The sequence below is a fragment of the Oncorhynchus kisutch genome, linkage group LG5 (genome assembly GCF_002021735.2).
Source record: "Oncorhynchus kisutch isolate 150728-3 linkage group LG5, Okis_V2, whole genome shotgun sequence".
NCBI lineage: Eukaryota > Metazoa > Chordata > Actinopteri > Salmoniformes > Salmonidae > Oncorhynchus > Oncorhynchus kisutch.
The window spans coordinates 78,648,307-78,675,185 of record NC_034178.2 but is presented as its reverse complement, the minus strand read 5'-3'; the positions used below and the strand labels follow the sequence as shown (position 1 = coordinate 78,675,185).

The following is a 26,879-nucleotide window of genomic DNA, read 5'->3' as shown; positions in this document are numbered from 1 at the left end:
TCCTTCCGTTGCCTCCAACTGCTCTTAAACGCTAGCAAAACCAAATGCATGCTTTTCAACTGTTCGCTGCCTGCACCTGCCCACCCGACTAGCATCACTACTCTGGACGGCTCTGACCTAGAATACGTGGACAACTACAAATACCTAGGTGTCTGGCTAGACTGTAAACTCTCCTTCCAGACTCATATCACACATCCCCAATCCAAATTCAAATCTAGAATCGTCTTTCTCTTTCTCAACAAAGCCTCCTTCTCTCACGCCGCCAAACTTACCCTATTAAATCTGACTATCCTACCGATCCTCGACTTCTGTGATGTCATCTACAAAATAGCTTCCAATACTCTACTCAGCAAATTGGATGCAGTCTATCACAGTGCCATCCGTTTTGTTACCAAAGCGCTTTATACCACCCACCACTGCGACCTGTATGCTCTCATCGGCTGGCCCTCGCTACATATTCGTCGCCAGACCCACTGGCTCCAGGTCATCTACAAGTCTATGCTAGGTAAAGCTCCGCCTTATCTCAGCTCACTGGTCATGATAACAACACCCACCCGTAGCACGCGCACCAGCAGGTATATCTGTCACGTTCTGACCTTAGTTCCTTTGTTTTGTCTTTGTTTAGTATGGTTAGCGCGTGAGTTGGGGTGGACAGTCTATGTTTGTTTTTCTATGTTGGTTTCTGTGTTCGGCCTAGTATGATTCTCAATCAGAGGCAGGTGTCGTTAGTTGTCTCTGATTAAGAATCATACTTAGGTAGCCTTTTTTCCACCTGTGTTTTGTGGGTGTTTGTCTTCCGTGTCAGTGTTTGTCGCCACACGGAACTGTTTCGTTGATGCACGTTATTTTGTTTTGTTCCAGTGTTCTGTTGTTTTTATTAAACATTATGGACACTTACAACGCTGCGTTTTGGTCCTCCGATCCTTCTCGCTACTCCTCCTCCTCAGAAGAGGACGAGCTTCGTTACAATATCTCACTGGTCATCCCCAAAGCCAACACCTACTTTGGCCGCCTTTCCTTCCAGTTCTCTGCTGCCAGTGACTGGAACGAATTGCAAAAATCGCTGAAGCTGGAGACTTACATTTCCCTCCCTAACTTTAAACATCAGCTATCTGAGCAGCTAACCGATCGCTGCAGCTGTACATAGTCCATCTGTAAATAGCCCACCCAATCTACCTACCTCATCCCCATATTGTTTTTATTTACTTTGCTGCTCTTTTGCACACCAGTATCACTACTTACACACCATCATCTGCTCATCTATCACTCCAGTGTTAATCTGCTAAATTGTAATTACTTTGCTACTATGGCCTATTTATTGCCATACCTCCTCATGCCATTTGCACACACTGTATATAGACTTTCTTTTTTTCCTATTGTGTTATTGACTGCACGCTTGTTTATTCCATGTGTAACTCTGTGTTGTTGTTTCTGTCGCACTGCTTTGCTTTATCTTGGCTGGGTCACAGTTGTAAATGAGAACTTGTTCTCAGATAGCTTACCTGGTTAAATAAAGGTGAAATAATAATAAATAAAAAAACAAAGCTAGGATGATGTAGGTTTATAAAGCTGGGATGATGCTGGTTTACAAAGCTGGGACAATGCTGGTTTATAAAGCTGGGACGATGCTGGTTTATACAACTAGGACGATGCTGGTTTATAAAGCTAGGATGATGTAGGTTTATAAAGCTGGGATGATGCTGGTTTACAAAGCTGGGACGATGCTGGTTTATAAAGCTGGGACGATGCTGGTTTATACAACTAGGACGATGCTGGTTTATAAAGCTAGGATGATGTAGGTTTATAAAGCTGGGATGATGCTGGTTTACAAAGCTGGGACGATGCTGGTTTATAAAGCTGGGACGATGCTGGTTTATACAACTAGGACGATGCTGGTTTATAAAGCTGGGATGATGCTGGTTTACAAAGCTGGGACGATGCTGGTTTATAAAGCTGGGACGATGCTGGTTTATACAACTAGGACGATGCTGGTTTATAAAGCTGGGATGATGCTGGTTTACAAAGCTGGGATGATGCTGGTTACAAAGCTGGGATGATGCTGGTTTATAAAGCTGGGACGATGCTGGTTTATACAACTAGGACGATGCTGGTTTATAAAGCTGGGATGATGCTGGTTTATAATGCTGGGATGATGCTGGTTTATAAAGCTGGGATGATGCTGGTTTATAAATCTGGGATGATGCTGGTTTATAAAGCTAGGATGATGCTGGTTTATAAAGCTGGGATGATGCTGGTTTATAAAGCTGGGATGATGCTGGTTTATAAAGCTGTAAAACATTGTTTAGTATTATGCTCTGAGAATGCTCTATTATTCTTTGCAGTGCAGGTTGGAGGTTAGGGTGGGTCTGTCTGTGTCTGTTTGGGTCTGTCTGGGTCCGTTTGCATCTGTCTGGGTCTGTTTGGGTCTGTCTGGGTCTGCTTGGGTCTGTCTGGGTCTGTTTGGGTCTGTCTGGGCTGTTTGGGTCTGTCTGGGTCTTTTTGCTTTTGGTTGTGCAGATCAGGACCAGATCTTGCCGTTTTGCTGTGATGCCATGCATGAATGGTTTGTGTGTGACAACACCTGAAATGTAAAAAGTAAATTAATCCAAACTAAAAAACAACAACTGAAATGTAAAGACTAAATAAATCCAAACTAAAAAACAACAACTGAAATGTAAAGAATGGTTGTACAGTATTTGTCACATGGTTTGTCCAATGCCTTTCTCAGAAGTGTCAATGATCCTCCTGTGCTCTAGATCCAGCCAGGGTTTGGTCTGCTGTTTGACATCGATGGGGTGCTGGTCCGGGGGAAGACTCCTATTCCAGCTGCTAAAAAGGCCTTCCAGAAGTTGGTGGACTCCAGAGGACAGTTCTTGGTTCCTGTGGTGTTCGTCACCAACGCTGGAAACTGTCTCCGTCAGAAGAAGGCTGATCAACTGTCTCAAATACTGGGAGTGCCTGTGAGTCCAAACCTAACCCTACCCTCTGACCCCTAACCCTGGGAGTGCCTGTGAGTCCAACCCTAACTTTAACCTCTGACCCCTAACCCTAACCATGGGAGTCCAACCCAAACCTATGACCCCTACCTAACCTTAACCTCTGAATACTAACCCTGGGAGTCCAACCCAAACCCTAACCTCTGACCCCTAACCCTATTCCTGGGAGTCCAACCCTAACCCAAACCTCTGACCCCTAACCCTAACCTCTGACTACTAACCCTGGGAGTCCAACCCTAACCTTAACCCTAACCTTTGACTACTAACCCTGGGAGTCCAACCCTAACCTTTGACCCCTAATCCTAATTTCTGACTACTAACCCTGGGAGTCCAACCCTAACCTTAACCTTAACCTCTGACTACTAACCCTGGGAGTCCAACCTCTAACCCTGGGAGTCCAACCTCTAACCCTGGGAGTCTAACCCTGGGAGTCCAACCCTAACCTTTGACCCCTAATCCTAATTTCTGACTACTAACCCTGGGAGTCCAACCCTAACCTTAACCTTAACCTCTGACTACTAACCCTGGGAGTCCAACCTCTAACCCTGGGAGTCCAACCCCTTACCCTGGGAGTCTAACCCCTTACCCTGGGAGTCTAACCCTAACCCTGGGAGTCTAACCCTAACCCCTGGGAGTCTAACCCCTAACCCCGGGAATCTAACCCCTTACCCTGGGAGTCTAACCCTGGGTGTCCAACCCCTAACCCTGGGAGTCTAACCCTGGGAGTCTAACCCTAACCCCTGGGAGTCTAACCCCTAACCCCGGGAATCTAACCCCTTACCCTGGGAGTCTAACCCCTTACCCTGGGAGTCTAACCCCTTACCCTGGGAGTCTAACCCTAACCCTGGGAGTCTAACCCTAACCCTGGGAGTCTAACCCCTAACCCCGGGAATCTAACCCTAACCCAGGGAGTTTAACCCTAACATTGGGAGTCTAACCTCTGACCCTTGGAGTTCAACTCTAACCCCTAACCTTGGGAGTCTAACCTCTAACCCTGGGAGTCTAACCCCTAACCCTGGGAGTCTAACCCCTAACCCCGGGAATCTAATCCTAACCCAGGGAGTTTAACCCTAACCTTGGGAGTCTGACCCTAACCCTGGGAGTCTAACCCTGGGTGTCCAACCCCTAACCCTGGGAGTCTAACCCTGGGAGTCTAACCCTAACCCCTGGGAGTCTAACCCCTAACCCCGGGAATCTAACCCCTTACCCTGGGAGTCTAACCCCTTACCCTGGGAGTCTAACCCCTTACCCTGAGGGTCTAACCCTAACCCTGGGAGTCTAACCGGAACACTAGGAGTCTAACCCCTAACACCGGGAATCTAACCCCATACCATGGGAGTCTAACCCTAACCCTGGGAGATTAACCCCTAACCCCGGGAATCTAACCCTAACCCAGGGAGTTTAACCCTAACCTTGGGAGTCTACCCTAACCCTGGGAGTCTAACCCTGGGTGTCCAACCCCTAACCCTGGGAGTCTAACCCTGGGAGTCTAACCCTAACCCCTGGGAGTCTAACCCCTAACCCCGGGAATCTAACCCCTTACCCTGGGAGTCTAACCCCTTACCCTGGGAGTCTAACCCTAACCCTGGGAGTCTAACCCTAACTCTGGGAGTCTAACCCGAACCCTGGGAGTCTAACCCCTAACCCTGGGAGTCTAACCCCTAACACCGGGAATCTAACCCCATACCATGGGAGTCTAACCCTAACCCTGGGACTCTAACCCCTAACCCCGGGAATCTAACCCTAACCCAGGGAGTTTAACCCTAACCTTGGGAGTCTAACCCTTGACCCTTGGAGTCCAACCCTAACCCCGGGGGTTTAACCCCTAACCCTGGGATTCTAACCCTAACCTTGGGAGTCTAACCTTAAACCTGGCCCTGGGAGTATCTGCAAGCCAGGCTCATGTTTCATGTCTCTTACAGCAAGCTAATTCACCTGGAGGTCAGAACTGAGAAGTGCAAATAACATTCATGTAAAACTGTCTGGATGTTGACATAGTGTCTGTCACCTGACCTAAAATCATTATCATTAACATGCAATTATGTCACCTGATCTACAATCATTATCATTAACATGCAATTATGTTATCTGATCTACAATCATTATCATTCTCACTTTATACTGAAGGTGGTTTCAGGCTGTGGTTTCAGGCTGTGGTTTTAGGCAGCAGCCACTCCAGTAGACTGCAACAGTCACTCTGTTTGATTACTTTGTATCTGTGTTGTGTCTTTCTCTTGTAGATCTCCCAGGACCAGGTGATGCTGTCTCACAGTCCTCTCAGGATGTTCACGAAGTACCATGAGAAATGTGTTCTGGTGTCAGGACAAGGACCTGTACTGGATATCGCTAACAAGTATCTGTCTAATCACTTCTAACTCTGCTGTTTCACTGTGCTATCATCACCAGATGTATATAGTTACTCAGCCAGTGTGAGTAGCTTCGACATTTAAAACATCAATCAAAGTCTTTAGTCTTTCTTAGAGGGGTAGTTCTATGTTGATCAGTGAGATCACATGGCTGTACAGCTGGTTGTGTTTTGTAACCCTGGTTCATCGGCTCCCCATATATTCAAGGTCTCTGTGATTACTGGGTGACAGCCTGGCAGGTCCAGGGACAGTAAAGAGAGCTTATACAATAATAGTGAACTGGGGTGGGGGGGGGGGGGGGTGGGGGGGGGCATTTTAGGTGAAGCCAACAAAATGTTGTGCACCGATGATGATGATAAGAGCAGATGATGTTGTAGTTCAGTTAAAGGTTTGGCCTACTGCTTCAGCCTGGGGGCTAGAAAACCTAAACACAGCATCGTCAGCCATGCTGATGATCAGACCATTTCTAGCACAGAGAATACATAACGGTCTTTGATATAGTATAAACTGTGGAAATTCCACTGAGTATACAAAACATTAAGAGTATTCCATGACATAGACTGACCAGGCGAATCCAAGTGAAAGCTATGATCCCTTATTGATGTCAATTGTTAAATCCACTGAAATCAGTGTTAATGAAGGGGAGGAGATAGGAAAAATAAGGACTTTCAAGCCTTGAGACATGGATTGTGTATGTGTGCCATTCAGAGGATGAATGGGCAAGATAAAACATTTAAGTGCCTTTCAACGGTTTGTGTCAAGAACTGCAAGGTTGCTGGGTTTTTCACATCCATGTGTATCAAGAATTGTCCACCACCCAAAGGACATCCAGCCGATTTAATACAACTGTTGGAAGCATTGGAGTCAACATGGGTCAGCATCCCTGTGTACTGCTTTCAATACCTTGTAGAGTCCATGCCCCTACGAATTGAGGCTGTTCTGAGGGCAAAAGAGGGTGGGGTAGCAGTAAATATTATGAAAGTGTTCCTAATGTTGGGCTCCCAAGTGGCGCAGTGGTCTAAGGCACTGCATCTTATTGCAAGATGCGTCACTACAATCCCTGGATCGAATCCAGGCTGTATCACATCTGGCCCTGATTGGGAGTCCCATAGAGCGGCGCACAATTGGCCCAGCGTCGTCCGGGGTAGGCTGTCAATGTAAATAAGAATTTGTTTCTTAACTGACTTGCTGTCCTTTACTTAAATAAAGGTTAAATGTATGTTTTAGTGTTATAGATGTTACCATGTTGATCCTTAACGTTCCTCCAGTCTGGGCTTCCAGAATGTGGTGAGCATCGACATGTTGAGAGAATACTTCCCCCTGCTGGATATGGTGGACCACAACAGACGACCCAAACTACCAGTAGGAACACGCACGCACGCACGCCTGCACGCACAGTGGTGCTGTTGGACAGGAAAAACCATTCATGCAACCTCATTGGATCATGGTGGCCATATTGTTTGAGCTAGAGTCCTGGAAGATGTTGTGTTTAAAAACATGGGTACATGCACTACAGTTCAATAGTTTTGGTCACTTAGAAATGTCTTTGTTTTCCATGCAAATATACATGAAATTAGTTGCAAAATGAATAGGAAATATAGTCAAGACGTTGACAGGGTTCTAAATAATGATTTTTAATTTAAATAATAAGTGTCCTTCAAACTTTGCTTTCGTCAAAGAATCCTCCATTTGCAGCAATTACAGCCTTGCAGACCTTTGGCATTCTAGTTGTCAATTTGTTGAGGTAATCTGAAGAGAGTTTACCCCATGCTTCCTGAAGCACCTCCCACAAGTTGGATTGGCTTGATGGGCACTTCTTACGTACCATACGGTCAAGCTGCTCCCACAACAGCTCAATAGGGTTGAGATCCAGTGACTGTGCTGGCCACTCCATTATAGACAGAATACCAGCTGACTGCTTCTTCCCTAAATACTTCTTGCATAGTTTGGAGCTGTGCTTTGGGTCATTGTCCTGTTGTAGGAGGAAATTGTCTCCAATTAAGCGCCGTCCACAGGGTATGGCATGGAGTTGCAAAATGGAGTAATAGCCTTCCTTCTTCAAGATCACTTTTACCCTTTACTTATCTCACACTTTACCACCACCAAAGCACCCCCAGACCATCACATTGCCTCCACCTCCACCAGACCATCACATTGCCTCCACCTCCACCAGACCATCACATTGGCTCCACCAGAACATCACATTGCCTCCACCTCCACCAGACCATCACATTGCCTCCACCAGACCATCACATTGCCTCCACCTCCACCAGACCATCACATTGGCTCCACCAGACCATCACATTGGCTCCACCAGAACATCACATTGCCTCCACCTCCACCAGACCATCACATTGCCTCCACCAAACCATCACATTGCCTCCACCTCCACCAGACCATCACATTGCCTCCACCAGACCATCACATTACCTCCACCTCCACCAGACCATCACATTGCCTCCACCAGACCATCACATTGCCTCCCTCCACCTCCACCAGACCATCACATTGCCTCCCTCCACCTCCACCAGACCATCACATTGCCTCTGCCTCCACCTCCACCAGACCATCACACTGCCTCCACCATGCTTGACAGATGGCATCAAGCACTCCTCCAGCATCTTCATTTTTTCTGCGTCTCTCGACGCAGTTCTTCTTTGTGATCCGAACACCTCAAATTTAGATTTGTTTGTCCATAACACTTTTTTCCAATCTTCCTCTGTTCAGTGTCTGTGTTCTTTTTCCCATCTTAATCTTTTAGTACTTTTATTGGCCAGTCTGGCTTTTTCTTTGCAACTCTGCCTGTACTTGTCCTCTTGCTCAGTTGTGCACCGGTGCCTCCCTCTTTCTATTCTGGCTAGAGCCAGTTTGCGCTGTTCTGTGAAGGGAGAGATCTTCAGTTTCTCTCATGGAATAGCCTTCATTTCTCAGAACAAGAATAGACTGACGAGTTTCAGAAGAAAGTACTTTGTTTCTGGCCATTTTGGGCCTATAATCGAACCCACAGATGCTGATGCTCCAGATACTCAGCTAGTCTAAAGAAGGCCAGTTTTATTGCTTCTTTAATCAGGACAACAGTTTTCAGCTGTGCTAACATAATTGCAAAATGGTTTTCTAATGATTTTAAAATTATAAACTTGGATTAGCTAACACAACGTGCCATTGGAACACAGGAGTGATGGTTGCTGATAATGGTCCTCTGTACACCTATGTACATATTCCATTCAAAATAAGCCGTTTCCAGCTACAATAGTCATTTACAACATTAACAATGTCTACACTGTATTTCTGATCACTTTGATGTTATTTTAATGGACAAAAAATATGCTTTTCTTTCAAAAACAAGGACATTTCTAAGTGACCCCAAACTTTTGAACTGTAGCGTAAAATTTTTCAACTACAGGTTATGGTCAATAATATCAAAGGCTGCACTGAAATCTAACAGTACAGCTCCCACAATCTTCTTATTATTACTCCAGGCCTGAGGACAAAGACTTTCCTCTAGGCTCAGATTAAAGATATGACAGATAGGAGTGGCTATAGAGTCAGCTACCATCCTCAGTAGCTTTCCATCTAAGTTGTTAATGCCAGGATGTTTGTCATTATTGATTGATAACAATCATTTTTCCACCTCTCCCACAATAACTTTACAAAATTCAACCTTTTTTTTTTACGCATGAGTACAATGGCTCACTTCGTTGTTGGGATTTCCTGCCTAAGTTTGCCCACTGCCAATTAAGTAATCATTAAAATAATCGGCAACATCAAATGGTTTCGCGATGAATACTCCATCTGATTTGATGAAAAATTTAGTTGGATGCGTCTTTCTGCTCATAATTTAATTTAAAGTACTAAAGTAGAGATCTTGGCATCAAAATACAGTTTCTACTTTTTTTTGTTTAGTAACATATTTTTTCAAATTGCAATAAGTTGCTCCATCTCTTTCAACAATTCCTCATCAAACCATGGATTTTTAACAGGTCTTAGTCCGTCTCTTAGCAGGTGCATGTTTATCAATAATTGGAAGAAGCAACTGAATGCTCCTTATTAAATCACATGAGACCAACAAATATTTTGAACATCATTCACGTAAGAGTCACAGCAAAGTATTTTGTATGATCTCTCATACACAATTTTAGTCCCATCTTTTGGAACTTTGGCTTTCCTGCTTTATTGTGATCACTGCATTCAATGGGTACGGATACAGCGTGGACAGTTTTATCTCAATCTCTTCATTCAAAGACTCAATCATGGACACTCTTACTGATAGTTGTGTGTGTTATATCGTTGTCTCTAGCTTCTTGTCCTTTGTGCTGTTGTCTGTGCCCAATAATCTTGTACCCTGTTTTATGTTGCTACCATGTTGTGCTGCTGCCATGTGGTGTTGCTACCATGCTGTGTTGTTGTCTTAGGTCTTTCTTTGTGCAGTGTTGTTTCTCTTGTCGTGATGTGTGTTTTGTCCTTTATTTTAATCTTAATCTCAGTCCCTGCCCCTGCAGGAGGTCTTTCGCCTTTTGGTAGGCCGTCATTGTAAATAAGAATTTGTTCTTAACTGACTCGCCTAGTTAAATAAAGGTTACATTAATAACAAATACAGCTTTAGAACCAAGTTCTACAGTATTAGTAAACATGTGATCAATACATGTGGAGGATCTTGTTCCTGTAGTGTTTGTAAACACCCTGGTAGGGTGATTAATAACCTGAACCAGATTACAGGCACTGGTTACAGTGAAGCTTCCTCTTGAGCGGACAGCTTGATGAAAACCAGTCAACATTCAGGTCCCGAAGAAAGTAGACCTCTCTGTTTACATCACATACACTATCAAACATTTCACACATATTATTTAGATACTGACTGTTAGCACCTGGTGGCCTATAGCAATACCCCAAAAGAAAAGGCGTTAGATGTGCCAGGTGAACCTGCTACCACAACACTCCAATAACACTTGACATAAGATGTTCTCCAAGCATTACAGGGATATGGCTCTGAATATATATAGCAACACCTCCCCCATAAGCATTTCTGTCTCTTCTATAGATGTTATATCCTTGTATTGCTACTGCTGTATCATACAATTAAATATCTAAGTGAGTCAGAAATGGATAATATATTAATCTGATGATAGCAAGTTATTGATTTCATTAATCTTATTTCTAACGCTACATATGTTAATATGGGCTATTTTCAGCCCTTTCCTGTTTAGCTTATCAGAGATAAACATAATATGGAAAAGAGGAAACAAAGCAAGAGTGAAAAAAGATGCAGTCCATGAATCAGTTGGTGTGTATAAGTGTATGTGTGCTGCGGGGTTGAAGCTACGAACCCCTAGGTTCTCTTATCTCTAACATGCTTTTGGGAGGGAGGGTGGAAAATAAGCATTTCACTGTAAGGTCTGTTGTATTCGGTACTAAACTAAAACACTAAGCTATTTTCTTGTTGTTGTAAGAACTGCTTGTAGAACTATTTTTGTTTGTTTAAAAGATCCTAAAGCTGTGATAGAGAGACAATCAATCAAATTTATTTATAAAGCCCTTTTTACATCAGGAGATGTCACAAAGTGCTATACAGAAACCCAGCCTAAAACCCCAAACAGCAAGCAATGACGATGTAGAAGCACGGTGACTAGGAAAAACTCCCTAGAAAGGCAGGAACCCAGGAAGAAACCTAGAGAGAAACCAGGCTCTGAGGGGTGGCCAGTCCTCATCTGGCTGTGCCGGGTGGAGATTATAAGAGTACATGGCCATTTAAGGCCATATTGTTCTTCATGATGTTCAAACAGTACCTCAACAGTACTCCTGCCTGCTTTGGTATTTGTTATGCATAGGTTACGCTGTCACTTCCAGACAGGGCAGGTTGCAGGGATCTAGAAAGCCACAAGTCGGGACAATCTGCGGTCCCAGCCACAATGGCTAACCACGTCACGGGCTGCGTTCAAGCGCTCAAGAAAACCCAGCTAGCTTAATAGGCAGCTAGCTAGCAGCTAGGCTAGCTGCTATGCCAAATCATATCAAATTGTATTTGTCACATGCGCAGAATACAACAGATGTAGGTAGACCTTACAATTAAATGCTTACTTACAAGCCCTTAACCAACAATGCAGTTTTAAGAAAATACCTAAAAAAGTTAGAGATAAGAATAACAAATAATTAACGATCAACAGTAAATAACAATAGCTATATACAGGGGGCACCGGTACAGAGTCAATGTGGAGGCTATATACAGGGGTTACCGGTACAGAGTCAAACAGCCCCCAAACAGCTCCTCAGATCCGGCCTTGGGATCTGTCCTGGACTGGACAGATAGTAACAGTCCCAGCAACTGATGCCAACCACATCACAGGATCCAAAATCAAAAGGTAGCTAGCTAGAAACCAAACTTTTTCAATAGACTTTCAAAACTTTCTAAAACAACAAACCGAGCTCTCCCTCGTTCCGTGTTCAAGAGGAAATGAAGAAGACATTTAAAGTAGTCAACATCATTACAAATGGTCCAAAATAGATCAAAGGACTATTGCATGATCGGTTGATGTTGAGTTGTGATATTTGGCAAGTGTGGTAAGGAGTACAGAAGTAGCTCATCCTAGGGTGATGTGTCCAATTTGTCCAGATGGTGACATTATGATGCGAGTGTGTGTGTGTGTGTTTGACTATGTGCATTTACAGTATGTATGTGAAAGTTTTCATAGTGAAACACTATCAAAACTCCTGATGCACCTTTTCAGGTAGTACTAACACTTTTGCCATCATACAACAACTTCTCAACTCACTTCAACATTTACCAACAATGAACAACAGTACCTAGCTTGAACCCTGGCAACAGTGCTCGATGCTTTAATTATTGTGGGGTTTGCAAAGCAAAAGCCCCCACTTAAATCTTCAACATAATTCTCACTTTGTATTGTTATTAATGGGACGTACGAAGCAAACGTCACATTCTAAACCTTTGTTGTACTTCTTTTTATTCTTCTTCTGCACGCTACTCCTCTTACACTGCTACAAATACCATTCACACTTTAAAACGTCTTTCTTTTTGGCCATCTTCATTCACTTTAATGTGGCTAATAATTGTGACGTCATCACTTCCAACTTCCATCCACTGTAAATGCAACAATGCAACTTTTGACATAAATCAGCTACTTTGACAAAAACGTACACAAAGAGTTAAAGGTTGTGACATCTTCCTCTACTTCTCTGCTATTCAAATCTGGAATAATAACAGAATGATCTGGTACCAATCAAACGTTACAGCTGTTTAAGTGACCTCAACATTTTCTGTAACTTTTTCTGAGTGTAGTTATTTGTGTTGAAATATGTGATCTAACACAATCCAAAGTAATAAGGTTGATAGTGTAGTCTATCAAAGTAATCATACCGATTATTTTACAACATTTAAGTTTGACTATATTTAACTCTTGGCTTAAGTAAAACATTTTAAACTTCTTCATCTACCACAAAAATACATGTAAAGAGTTGAAGCAAGTCCCATCAAATGTTTCATAATGGAAAATTACCATCTAATTATTGTTAGGTGGAACTTGCGAAGCAAAAGTTCATACTTTAAATCTTTGTCTTATTTTTCTGCATGCTACTCCTCTTACACCGTTTAAGCTAGAAACACCATTCAAACTATAAAATAGTGTGTTTGCATACAACTTTTAAAAAAAATGTATTTATACTTTTTAAACTATACATTTTTTGGTCTTTCTTTTTGTCCATCTTCATTCATTTTAATTGAACTTTTTTCAACATTCTAAAGCTCCCCGTTGTGACATCAACGTTTCCAACATTCACTGTAACTTTCAATGTAACTTTTGAAACATCAGATACTTTGACCACTTTGCAATCAACTTAGGCAAAAGGTTAAAGCATATGAAATCTTCCTCTACTTCTCTGCTTTTCAAACCTGAAATAATAACAGAATTATCTGGTACCGATCAAATGCTACAGCTGTTTAAGTAACTGCATCAATAACATTTTCTCTAACTTTTTATAAACAACTTAACATTTGACCACTTACCCAACAAGTTAGACAAAAAGTTAGAGTGTGGCATCTTCGTCTACTGCTATGCTATTCAAATGTTTGCAGAACAAAAATATCCGCTACGGATCTAACTATACAGCAGTTTTAGTAAATATATTAACACTTTTTTTCCAACTTGTTCCAAACAACACTCCCCCCAAAAGTCAGCCAGAAATTTAGAGCGTATGGAATCTTCCTCTACTTCTCTGCTTTCCAAATCTGGCTTTGAACAAAAATATCTTCTACCAATAAAAAGTTACAGTTGTTTGTAGGAGTTTAGAGTGATGAAAAAAGAAGCTAGCTAACGTCAGCTCTCTCATAACATGTCATTGAGCAGCTCAAACGAAGTCATTGCTATGGATACCGATGCATTTAAATGGAAAAATTTGCATTAAATAATTCACAAACAATAATTATTGAACTGTTCAAGCTAGGGACACCAAACAAACGTTCACATGTTCAGGCTATGCTAACTTCAAATTCTCAAAAACTTTGATAAACTATAACTAGTATCAACTACAACTATATAAATTAGCATAAAATAACCCACCAACAGTAACTCTTGAACCATTCAAGCAAGAGACACCAGACCAACTTTCACTTGCTCAGGCTATCATATCCTATCAATTAATCAAGCTAACAAGCTTCACAGGCTAGCAAGCACACCACATTTTCTACAGGAAATGTACTTTTCTAGTTATTGGCACATGTTTATCTCTCTTGATCTGTTTGACTCAGAGTGATAAAATTTGTCACACACACTCAGGGAGGTGAGTCAAGCTAACCTGTAGAAAATTGTTGAGTTTGGCACCATGGTGGCGCTGTTGGACAGGAAGGAACATTCATGCAAGCTCATTGGTTCATAGTGGCCATGTCGTTTAAAGACGTGCATCCATAAATGCTATATACCAAATTTGGTTCCAATCGGTTAAGCAGTTCAGAAGAAGTCGACATTTAAAAATAGTCAAAAATACATCAAAGTTATATTGCATGATCTGGTTGATTTAGAGTTCTGATATTTGCCAAGTGTGGTCAGGAGTACAGAAGGATCTCATCCTAAGGCGATGTGTCCTGATGGTGGCACAGTGGACCCACAGCTTGAACCCTGGTAAGGCTGCTTGCAGGTATATTTAGGGGTTCAAGCAGCAAAGCTGGTGAAATCCTGTTGTATTTGTTCCACTTCATTATTGTTATTATATTCCTCTTTCTACCATGTTGGTGAAGAAGAAAAAACATTTCCATGAGATGAAAAGGCCCTGGACTGTGCAACTTAACAACATGGTAAAGGCCCTAGGGCCACACCCTCTCACGCAATGCCATGGCAATTGGCCACATGGTGGCTCTATAACAAGAGATTGAAAAGTCTAAGTCATGTAATTTAGTTCATAGGTCCCTCACCTCACAAGGAACACATTTGCCTCAAGAACCCATAAAGTCCACCTCTGCTATGACTGTGTTCTCCCTATGTATGTCATGTTGTGTTACCCTATATTATATATATTTAGCAGACACTTTTTTCCAGTAGCCCAAAATATATTCCTACCACCTGAAGCTGAGGATACCCTACCCATGGTGTATCACCATGTTACCTCTGCTAGAGCAGGATCACATGCACAGCGATGTGAAAGGTCAGGGAGGAGATGGTGATTGAGAGTGACTGTGCCCACATTAGGGTGTATGTACTCTGGTGTCCTAGGGACACTTTAGGGTGTATGTACTCTGGTGTCCTAGGGACACTTTAGGGTGTATGTACTCTGGTGTCCTAGGGACACGTTAGGGTGTATGTACACTGGTGTCCTAAGGACACTTCAGGGTGTATGTACACTGGTGTCATAGGGACACTTCAGGGTGTATGTACTCTGGTGTCCTAGGGACACTTTAGGGTGTATGTACTCTGGAGCCCTGAATGTTATTCTTCTCTTGTTGCAGTCTTCACCTATTGTGAATCTCCCTATAGTTCAAGGTAAGAAGCATATTGTTCATATCATAGTACATTTTCTCCAAATAATGGTTCTACATGTAGAATAACCTTTCAGATTTTAAGAAAGTATAAACTCACGATTTAATGATGTTATTTCTCTTTTTTCCTGGTCGCAGCGGTCATCCTGTTCGGCGAGCCAATCCGATGGGAGACCAACCTGCAGCTGATCATTGATGTGTTGCTGACCAATGGGAGCCTGGGTAACGCCCATGAGATGCGTCACTCCTCCCACCTGCCGCTGCTGGCCTGTAACATGGACCTGATGTGGATGGCCGAGGCCCAGTCTCCACGGTAACAAGTCACTGAGAAAGATTACACTAAGTGACATGGAATGTTGGTTGACAAATCAAATCAAATGTATTTATATAGCCCTTTGTACATCAGCTGATATCTCAAAGTGCTGTACAGAAACCCAGCCTAAAACCCCAAACAGCAAGCAATGCAGGTGTAGAAGCACGGTGGCTAGGAAAAACTCCCTAGAAAGGCCAAATCAAATCAAAATCAAATTTATTTATATAGCCCTTTGTACATCAGCTGATATCTCAAAGTGCTGTACAGAAACCCAGCCTAAAACCCCAAACAGCAAGCAATGCAGGTGTAGAAGCACGGTGGCTAGGAAAAACTCCCTAGAAAGGCCAAAACCTAGGAAGAAACCTAGAGAGGAACCAGGCTATGTGGGGTGGCCAGTCCTCTTCTGGCTGTGCCGGGTGGAGATTATAACAGAACATGGCCAAGATGTTCAAATGTTCATAAATGATCAGCATGTTCGAATAATAAGAAGGCAGAACAGTTGAAACTGGAGCAGCAGCACAGCCAGGTGGACTGGGGACAGCAAGGAGTCATCATGTCAGGTAATCCTGGGGCATGGTCCTAGGGCTCAGGTCCTCCGAGAGAGAGAAGGAGAGAATTAGAGAACGCACACTTAGATTCACACAGGACACCGAATAGGACAGGAGAAGTACTCCAGATATAACAAACTGACCCTAGCCCCCCGACACATAAACTACTGCAGCATAAATACTGGAGGCTGAGACAGGAGGGGTCAGGAGACACTGTGGCCCCATCCGAGGACACCCCCGGACAGGGCCAAACAGGAAGGATATAACCCCCACACCACTAGAGGGATATCTTCAACCACCAACTTACCATCCTGAGACAAGGCTGAGTATAGCCCACAAAGATCTCTGGCACGGCACAACCCAAGGGGGGGGGGGCGCCAACCCAGACAGGATGATCACATCAGTGACTCAACCCACTCAGGTGACGCACCCCTCCCAGGGACGGTATGAGAGAGCCCCAGTAAGCCAGTGACTCAGCCCCTGTAATAGGGTTAGAGGCAGAGAATCCCAGTGGAAATATGGGAACCGGCCAGGCAGAGACAGCAAGGGCGGTTCGTTGCTCCAGAGCCTTTCCGTTCATCTTCCCACTCCTGGGCCAGACTACACTCAATCATATGACCCACTGAAGAGATGAGTCTTCAGTAAAGACTTAAAGGTTGAGACCGAGTTTGCGTCTCTGACATGGGTAGGCAACCGTTCCATAAAAATTGAGCTCTATAGGAGAAAGCCCTGCCTCCAGCTGTTTGCTTAGAAATTCTAGGGACAATTAGGAGGCCTGCGTCTTGTGACCGTAGCGTACGTGTAGGTATGTACGGCAGGACCAAATCAGAGAGATAGGTAGGAGCAAGCCCATGTAATGCTTTGTAGGTTAGCAGTAAAACCTTGAAATCAGCCCTTCCTTTGACAGGAAGCCAGTGTAGGGAGGCTAGAACTGGAGTAATATGATCAATTTTTGGGGTTCTAGTCAGGATTCTAGCAGCCGTATTTAGCACTAACTGAAGTTTATTTTGTGCTTTATCCGGGTAGCCGGAAAGTAGAGCATTGCAGTAGTCTAACCTAGAAGTGACAAAAGCATGGATACATTTTTCTGCATCATTTTTGGACAGAAAGTTTCAGATTTTTGCAATGTTACGTAGATGGAAAAAAGCTGTCCTTGAAATGGTCTTGATATGTTCTTCAAAAGAGAGATCAGGGTCCAGAGTAACGCCGAGGTCCTTCACAGTTTTATTTGAGACGACTGTACAACCATTAAGATTAATTGTCAGATTCAACAGAAGATCTCTTTGTTTCTTGGGACCTAGAACAAGCATCTCTGTTTTGTCCGAGTTTAAAAGTAGAAAGTTTGCAGCCATCCACTTCCTTATGTCTGAAACACATGCTTCTAGCGAGGGCAATTTTAGGGCTTTACCATATTTCATTGAAATGTACTGCTGTGTGTCATCTGCATAGCAGTGAAAGTTAACATTATGTTTTCGAATGACATCCCCAAGAGGTAAAATATATAGTGAAAACAATAGTGGTCCTAAAACGGAACCTTGAGGAACACCGAAATTTAACGTTGATTTGTCAGAGGACAAACCATTCACAGAGACAAACTGATATCTTTCCGACAGATAAGATCTAAACCAGGCCAGAACTTGTCCGTGTAGACCAATTTGGGTTTCCAATCTCTCCAAAAGAATGTGGTGATCGATGGTATCAAAAGCAGCACTAAGGTCTAGGAGCACGAGGACAGATGCAGAGCCTCGGTCTGATGCCATTAAAAGGTCATTTACCACCTTCACAAGTGCAGTCTCAGTGCTATGATGGGGTCTAAAACCAGACTGAAGCATTTCGTATACATTGTTTGTCTTCAGGAAGGCAGTAAGTTGCTGCCCAACAGCCTTTTCAAAAATTTTTGAGAGGAATGGAAGATTCGATATAGGCCGATAGTTTTTTATATTTTCTGGATCAAGGTTTGGCTTTTTCAAGAGAGGCTTTATTACTGCCACTTTTAGTGAGTTTGGTACACATCCGGTGGATAGAGAGCCGTTTATTATGTTCAACATAGGAGGGCCAAGCACAGGAAGCAGCTCTTTCATTAGTTTAGTTGGAATAGGGTCCAGTATGCAGCTTGAAGGTTTAGAGGCCATGATTATTTTCATCATTGTGTCAAGAGATATAGTACTAAAACACTTGAGCGTCTCTCTTGATCCTAGGTCCTGGCAGAGTTGTGCAGACTCAGGACAACTGAGCTTTGAAGGAATACGCAGATTTAAAGAGGAGTCCGTAATTTGTTTTCTAATAATCATGATCTTTTCCTCAAAGAAGTTCATGAATTTATCACTGCTAAAGTGAAAGCCATCCTCTCTTGGGGAATGCTGCTTTTTAGTTAGCTTTGCGACAGTATCAAAAAGGAATTTCGGATTGTTCTTATTTTCCTCAATTAAGTTAGAAAAATAGGATGATCGAGCAGCAGTAAGGGCTCTTCGGTACTGCACGGTACTGTCTTTCCAAGCTAGTCGGAAGACTTCCAGTTTGGTGTGGCACCATTTCCGTTCCAATTTTCTGGAAGCTTGCTTCAGAGCTCAGATATTTTCTGTGTACCAGGGAGCTAGTTTCTTATGATAAATGTTTTTAGTTTTTAGGGGTGCAACTGCATCTAGGGTATTGCACAAGGTTAAATTGAGTTCCTCAGTTAGGTTTGTCCTCTGGCGTCCTTGGGTAGACAGAGGGAATCTGGAAGGACATCAAGGAATCTTTGTGTTGTCTGTGAATTTATAGCATGACTTTTGATGTTCCTTGGTTGGGGTCTGAGCAGATTATTTGTTGCAATTGCAAATGTAATAAAATGGTGGTCCGATAGTCCAGGATTATGAGGAAAAACATTAAGATCCACAACATTTATTCCATGGGACAAAACTAGGTCCAGAGTATGACTGTGACAGTGAGTGGGTCCAGAGACATGTTGGACAAAACCCACTGAGTCGATGATGGCTCCGAAAGCCTTTTGGAGTGGGTCTGTGGACTTTTCCATGTGAATATTAAAGTCACCAAAGATTAGAATATTATCTGCTATGACTACAAGGTCCGATAGGAATTCAGGGAACTCAATGAGGAACGCTGTATATGGCCCAGGAGGCCTGTAAACAGTAGCTATAAAAAGTGATTGAGTAGGCTGCATAGATTTCATGACTAGAAGCTCAAAAGATGAAAACGTCATTTTTTTGTGTAAATTTAAATTTGCTATCGTAAATGTTAGCAACACCTCCGCCTTTGCGGGATGCACGAAGGTTGACAAAGGTTTTAGTCACACTGTCAGTCATTGTGTGTGTGCGTGTGCTTGCGTAGGTTTGGCCACGGGATGTTCCTTGTGTGTCTGGAGAACATCTACAGGAAGATAACGGGTCAGGAGCTGAAGTACGAAGCTCTGATGGGGAAACCTTCTGAACTAACATATCACTTCGCTGAGTACCTCATCAGGGAGCAGGCTGCAGAGAGAGGCTGGAGGACACCTATAAGAACACTCTACGCTATCGGGTAATAACCTCATCAGAACACTATACACTATAAGGTTATAACCTACACCCATCAGAGCAGTATACACTGTCAGGTTAGAACCTACAACCCATCAGAGCAGTATACACTATCAGGTTAGAACCTACAACCTTCAGAACACTATACACTATCGGGTAATAACCCCATCAGAACCCTATACACTATCAGGTTAGAACCTACACCCATCCTAACACTATACACTATAAGGTTATAATCTACACCCATCAGAGCAGTATACACTGTCAGGTTAGAACCTACAACCTTCAGAACACTATACACTATCGGGTAATAACCCTAACAGAAGCAAAACACTATCGGGTAATAACCCCATCAGAAGCAAAACACTATCGGGTAATAACCCTAACAGAAGCAAAACACTATCGGGTAATAACCCTAACAGAAGCAAAACACTATCGGGTAATAATCCCATCAGAACACTCAATGCTATCAGGTTAGAACCTACACCCATCCTAACACTATACGCTATCGGGTAACAGCCCCATCAGAACACAATACACTATCAGGTAACAGCCCCATCAGAACACAATACACTATTGGGCAATAACTCCATCAGAACACTCTACACTATCAGATTAGAATCTACACCCATCCTAACACTATACACTATAAGGTTATAACCTACACCCATCAGAGCAGTATACACTGTCAGGTTAGAACCTAGAACCTTCAGAACACTATACACTATCGGGTAATAACCCTAACAGAAGCAAAACACTATCGGGTAATAACCCCATCAGAAGCAAAACACTATCGGGTAATAACCCCATCAGAAGCAAAACACTATCGGGTAATAATCCCATCAGAACGCTCAATGCTATCAGGTTAGAACCTACACCCATCCTAACACTATACACTATAAGGTTATAACCTACACCCATCAGAGCAGTATACACTGTCAGGTTAGAACCTACAACCTTCAGAACACTATACACTATCGGGTAATAACCCTAACAGAAGCAAAACACTATCGGGTAATAACCCCATCAGAAGACAAAACACTATCGGGTAATAACCCCATCAGAAGCAAAACACTATCGGGTAATAACCCCATCAGAACGCTCAATGCTATCAGGTTAGAACCTACACCCATCCTAACACTATAAACTATCAGGTTAGAACCTACACCCATCCTAACACTATACGCTATCGGGTAACAGCCCCATCAGAACACAATACACTATCAGGTAACAGCCCCATCAGAACACAATACACTATCAGGTAACAGCCCCATCAGAACGCTCAATGCTATCAGGTTAGAACCTACACCCATCAGAACGCTCAATGCTATCAGGTTAGAACCTACACCCATCACAACACAATTGGGTAATAAACATATCAGCACACTATATGATATCGGCTTGGAACCTACACCTATCAAAACACTATGCACTATTAGAACCTACACCCATTAGAACACTATACGCTATTGGGTAATAGCCCCATCAGAACACAATAAACTATCGGGTAATAGCCCCATCAGAACACACTACACTATTGGGTCAAATAAATCAAATCAAATTTTATTTGTCACATACACATGGTTAGCAGATGTTAGTGCGAGTGTAGCGAAATGCTTGTGCTTCTAGTTCCGACAATGCAGTAATAACCAACAAGTAATCTAGCTAACAATTCCAAAACTACTACCTTATAGACACAAGTGTAAGGGGATAAAGAATATGTACATAAAGATATATGAATTAGTGATGGTACAGAGCGGCATAGGCAAGATACAGTAGATGGTATTGAGTGTAGTATATACATATGAGATGAGTATGTAAACAAAGTGGCATAGTTAAAGTGGCTAGTGATACATGTATTACATAAGGATGCAGTAGATGATATAGAGTACAGTATATACGTATACATATGAGATGAATAATGTAGGGTATGTAAACATTATATTAGGTAGCATTGTTTAAAGTGGCTAGTGATATATTTTACATCAATTCCCATCAATTCCCATTATTAAAGTGGCTGGAGTAGAGTCAGTGTGTTGGCAGCAGCCACGCAATGTTAGTGGTGGCTGTTTAACAGTCTGATGGCCTTGAGATAGTAGCTGTTTTTCAGTCTCTCGGTCCCAGCTTTGATGCACCTGTACTGACCTCACCTTCTGGATGATAGCGGGGTGAACAGGCAGTGGCTCGGGTGGTTGCTGTCCTTGATGATCTTTATGGCCTTCCTGTGACATCGGGTGGTGTAGGTGTCCTGGAGGGCAGGTAGTTTGACCCCGGTGATGCGTTGTGTAGACCTCACTACCCTCTGGAGAGCCTTAGAGTTGTGGGCGGAGCAGTTGCCGTACCAGGCGGTGATACAGCTCGACAGGATGCTCTCGATTGTGCATCTGTAGAAGTTTGTGAGTGCTTTTGGTGACAATCCGAATTTCTTCAGCCTCCTGAGGTTGAAGAGGCGCTGCTGCGCCTTCTTCACAATGCTGTCTGTGTGGGTAGACCAATTCAGTTTGTCTGTGATGTGTACGCCGAGGAACTTAAAACTTATGATGGGGCTATTACTGATGGTAATAGCCCCATCAGAACACACTACACTATCGGGTAATAACCCCATCAGAACCCTATACACTATCAGGTTAGAACCTACAACCATCAGAACACAATACACTATCAGGTTAGAACCTACACCCATCAGAACACTATACGCTATTGGGTAATAACCCCATCAAGAACACAATACACTATCAGGTTAGAACCTACACCCATCAGAACACAATACACTATTGGGTAATAAACATATCAGAAGACTCAACGCTATCAGGTTAGAACCTGCACCCATCAGAACACTATACACTATCAGGTTAGAACCTACACCCATCAGAACACAATACACTATCAGGTTAGAACCTACACCCATCACAACACAATACACTATTGGGTAATAAACATATCAGCACATTATATGATATCGGCTTGGAACCTACACCTATCAAAACACTATGCACTATCTGGTTTGAGCCTACACCCATCAGAACACTATAAACTATCAGGTAATAACCCCATCAAGAACACAATACACTATCAGCTTAGAACCTACACCCATCAGAACACTATACACTATCAGGTTAGAACCTACACCCATCAGAACACTATACACTATCGAGTAATAATCCCATCAGAACACTCAATGCTATCAGGTTAGAACCTACACCCATCCTAACACTATACGCTATCGGGTAACAGCCCCATCAGAACACAATACACTATCAGGTAACAGCCCCATCAGAACACAATACACTATTGGGCAATAACTCCATCAGAACACTCTACACTATCAGATTAGAATCTTTACCCATCAGAACACAATCAGGTTCAACCCTACATCCATCAGAACACTATACGCTATCAGGTAATAGCCACATTAGAACATCCTACACTGTCGGGTTAGAACCTACACCCATCAGAACGCTATACGCTATCAGGTATGTACCCTAAACCCATCAGAACACTATAGGGATAGAACCTACACCCATCAGAACGCTATACGCTATCGGGTAAGTACCCTAAACCCATCAGAACACTATAGGGATAGAACCTACAACCATCAGAACACTATACACTATCTGGTAAGTACCCTAAACCCATCAGAACACTATTGTCGTGTCTTTACTATCATTAACTGAAGACTTTGTTTTTAATCAAATGACTCTGTAATTATTATTACGCAATTAAACTGATTAATCATGTAACTGTAATTAACTAGGAAGTCGGGGCACCAAGGAAAATTTTCCAAATATAACTTTTCAGATATTTTCATATCTGATCAATAGTCTTCTGATGAATTAATTCTGTATTTTACCTCATGTTAGTCTCATTCCAAACGCCGTAAATTGTTGGTTATCTGCACGAACCCAGTCTTCACTGTGAGTCATCCATACATCAATTGTCTTAAATCATTTATTTACTAACTAATAAATTCACAGAAATGCATAAACAAACAGTAGATATTTACAAGGAAATGATAACGGAGATTCCCTAGTGGGATAAACCGGCATCGCGGCTTGGTGTACAAAAGGGAAGTGGGGGTCGACTGAGATAAGACAACACACAGTTGATAATTATAACAATTGAAATGCTAATCCTTTGCACATGAACGCTCACTCATTCGTAAACAATTGCACTCAATAAATATATTTACACTCAGTGTGTCGTCGGGATCTGTTGAAAAGTTTGTTTCTGTTGGAGAGTTTGTCCGCCCTCTCTGTCGTGGTTTGAATGGGTAGTTCAGAGTGACATTCATTCATGTCGTTATGGATAGATGTTTCGGCGGTTGTAGGTCTTCACGTTCGATGATACCGAATTCCTAGCTGCAGACTAGTAAATAATATCAAAGACTTGTTCTTATTCTGTCGGTATCGATAGTCTAAGAGTTTAACCACGTGGGATGGTTAAAAGATTCAGCAGTCTGCTCTCAAACCTTGGCCCTCTCGTTATCGAGGTAAGCTGGTCTGCAACCTTTGTCCTCTCGTAATTGAGAGAAACATGGTCTGTTGAGAAATTCAAGGTGGGGATTTTATTCGGAATTGCAGAAAAGGGCCTGTCCCAGGATGCCCGACCATAACTGTGCTCATGGGCGGTCCTCTGATTTAGTTAAACTCCAAAGGGAATTGGAGTTTCCTTCATTAAACAGTCCAAAATCACATAACACAATTTCACAAACAGTATCATCCTCACTCATTCATCTTATACAACAATTAGATGTAAGCCTCACATCTGAGGCTATTATATAAACAGCGTTATGGTAATGTGGCCGTATTGTCTCCCATGAGTTTCACAAAATCGTACCAAACGGACCAGTTCGTAGCTGGATTCTTCACCAATCTTTTATACCTTCTCCAGAACATAAATGTTGTTCGGTTCTCCAGTTCTGTGAGGTGGAACAAATTCCTTTGTTCTCTATGAAAATTCACTCTCTCTCTATACTGTGGCCATGAGGAGATAATCTCCTCCAGGAATTTACAACCTCTCTCTGACCACAGCAGCCTGGGTGTAGGACACAGGGAGAAGGGGATGGGGCTTGCTGTACCCAAAGAGGGCAACGTCATGACACTATACACTATCGGGTTAGAACCTACACCCATCAGAACACTATACACAATCAGGTTAGAACCTACACCCATCAGAACACTATACGCTATCAGGTAACAACCTCATCAGAACACTATACACAATCAGGTTAGAACCTACACCCATCAGAACACTATACGCTATCAGGTAACAACCTCATTAGAACACTATACACAATCAGGTTAGGACCTACACCCATCAGAACACTATACACTATCAGGTTAGAACCTACACCCATCAGAACACTATACGCTATCAGGTAACAACCTCATCAGAACACTATACACAATCAGGTTAGGACCTACACCCATCAGAACACTATACACAATCAGGTTAGGACTACACCCATCAGAACACTCTACCCAATCAGGATAGAACCTACACCCATCAGAATACTATAGTTCTACGCTGTCGGGTAAGGAACCACAGGAGGCAGCAAAACACTACAGCACAAACCAATCTGAGACAGAGCTGTAAGAAACCCTACGCTTCACTCTAATTATTGTTCCTTACACATATGTAGTAATGCTGTAAAATATACTGTATTACATGTTACATCTATGCAGTAATTATGTAATGATACTGTATTAACATGTTACACCTATGTAGTAATGCTGTAATGATACTATTGACATGTTACACCTTTGTAGTATTAGTGTAATGATACTACTGACATGTTATTAGATACCCTGTTCCCTTCTAACTAGTGTCTAACCTTTATTCCATCTAACAAAGAGACAACCTGATGACAGATATCTATGGAGCCAACCTGTATAACCGCTATCTGGAGGAAAGGGTCCGGACCAGGCAGACTGCTGCCCAAGTAGTGCAGGCCACGGTGGAGGGTACAGGGGGCGGAGGGTCCCCTAAAGCCCTTCTCCAGGACCAGGACATGGAGACGGCCTTGGAGAGCGAGCTGGCCTCCCCCTCCGCCACCTCCTGTAAATCCCTGCTGGTATGTACCGGTGTCTATAACCCCCACAGCGAGGTGCCGGCTGATGCCAGCCACAGCATCACCGAGACTGTGTTCCATGGTCACCGGGACTTCCGCTTCGACCCGGCCCTGATGGAACCAGGACACATCGTAGAGGACGTACACAACGCTGTGGAACTCATCTGTCAACAGGAGAACTTTGTCTCTACTAGGCATTGACCTGTAGAATAGCATTAGAGTTGTATAACTTTGTAAGTCCAAAATGACCCTATTCCCTGTGTAGTTCAAAAGATAGGGAATATGGTGCCATTTCATATTTGTATATCACATCCCAGTGACGATGGTTTCAGGGTTAAAAACTGAGGAAGTAGAAACAGTAGACATAGTAGAGTCTGAGACTGTAGAAACAGTAGAGTCTGAGACTGTAGAAACAGTAGAGTCTCAGACTGTAGAAACAGTAGTCTGAGACTGTAGAAACAGTAGTCTGAGACTGTAGAAACAGTAGTCAGACTGTAGAAACAGTAGTCTGAGATTGTAGAAACAGTAGTCTGAGACTGTAGAAACAGTAGTCTGAGACTGTAGAAACAGAATAAACAGTAGTCTAAGACTGTAGAAACAGAATAAACAGTAGTCTAAGACTGTAGAAACAGTAGTCAGACTGTAGAAACAGTAGTCTAAGACTGTATAAACAGTAGTCAGACTGTAGAAACAGTAGTCTGATAAGGTAGAAACAGTAGAGTCAGACTGTAGAAACAGAATAAACAGTAGTCTAAGACTCTAGAAACAGTAGAAACAGTAGAGTCTGAGACTGTAGAAACAGAATAAACAGTAGTCTAAGACTGTAAAAATAGTAGAAACAGTAGAGTCTGAGACTGTAGAAACAGTAGAAACAGTAGAGTCTGAGACTGTAGAAACAGAATAAACAGTAGTCTGAGACTGTAGAAACAGTAGAGTTTGAGACTGTAGAAACTGTAGCCTGAGACTGTAGAAACAGTAGTCTGAGACTGTAGAAACAGTAGAGTCTGAGACTGTAGAAATAGCAGAGTCAGACTGTAGAAACTGTAGTCTGAGACTGTAGAAACAGAATAAACAGTAGTCTAAGACTGTAAA

At 42.7% G+C, this 26,879-nt stretch overlaps 1 protein-coding gene across 1 annotated transcript; it reads left to right on the top strand.

The window, feature by feature from the left end:
- Positions 1 to 1,985: 1,985 nt before the first annotated feature.
- On the top strand, positions 1,986 to 26,227 carry LOC109891685 (haloacid dehalogenase-like hydrolase domain-containing 5). Its single transcript, XM_031823933.1, has 8 exons — positions 1,986 to 2,039; positions 2,757 to 2,960; positions 5,237 to 5,349; positions 6,631 to 6,724; positions 15,312 to 15,345; positions 15,480 to 15,654; positions 19,533 to 19,721; positions 25,571 to 26,227. The coding sequence occupies exons 1-8, from the start codon at positions 1,986 to 1,988 to the stop codon at positions 25,986 to 25,988; spliced, it is 1,281 nt and encodes a 426-aa protein (XP_031679793.1). The 3' UTR covers positions 25,989 to 26,227.
- The last annotated feature ends 652 nt before the right edge of the window (positions 26,228 to 26,879 follow it).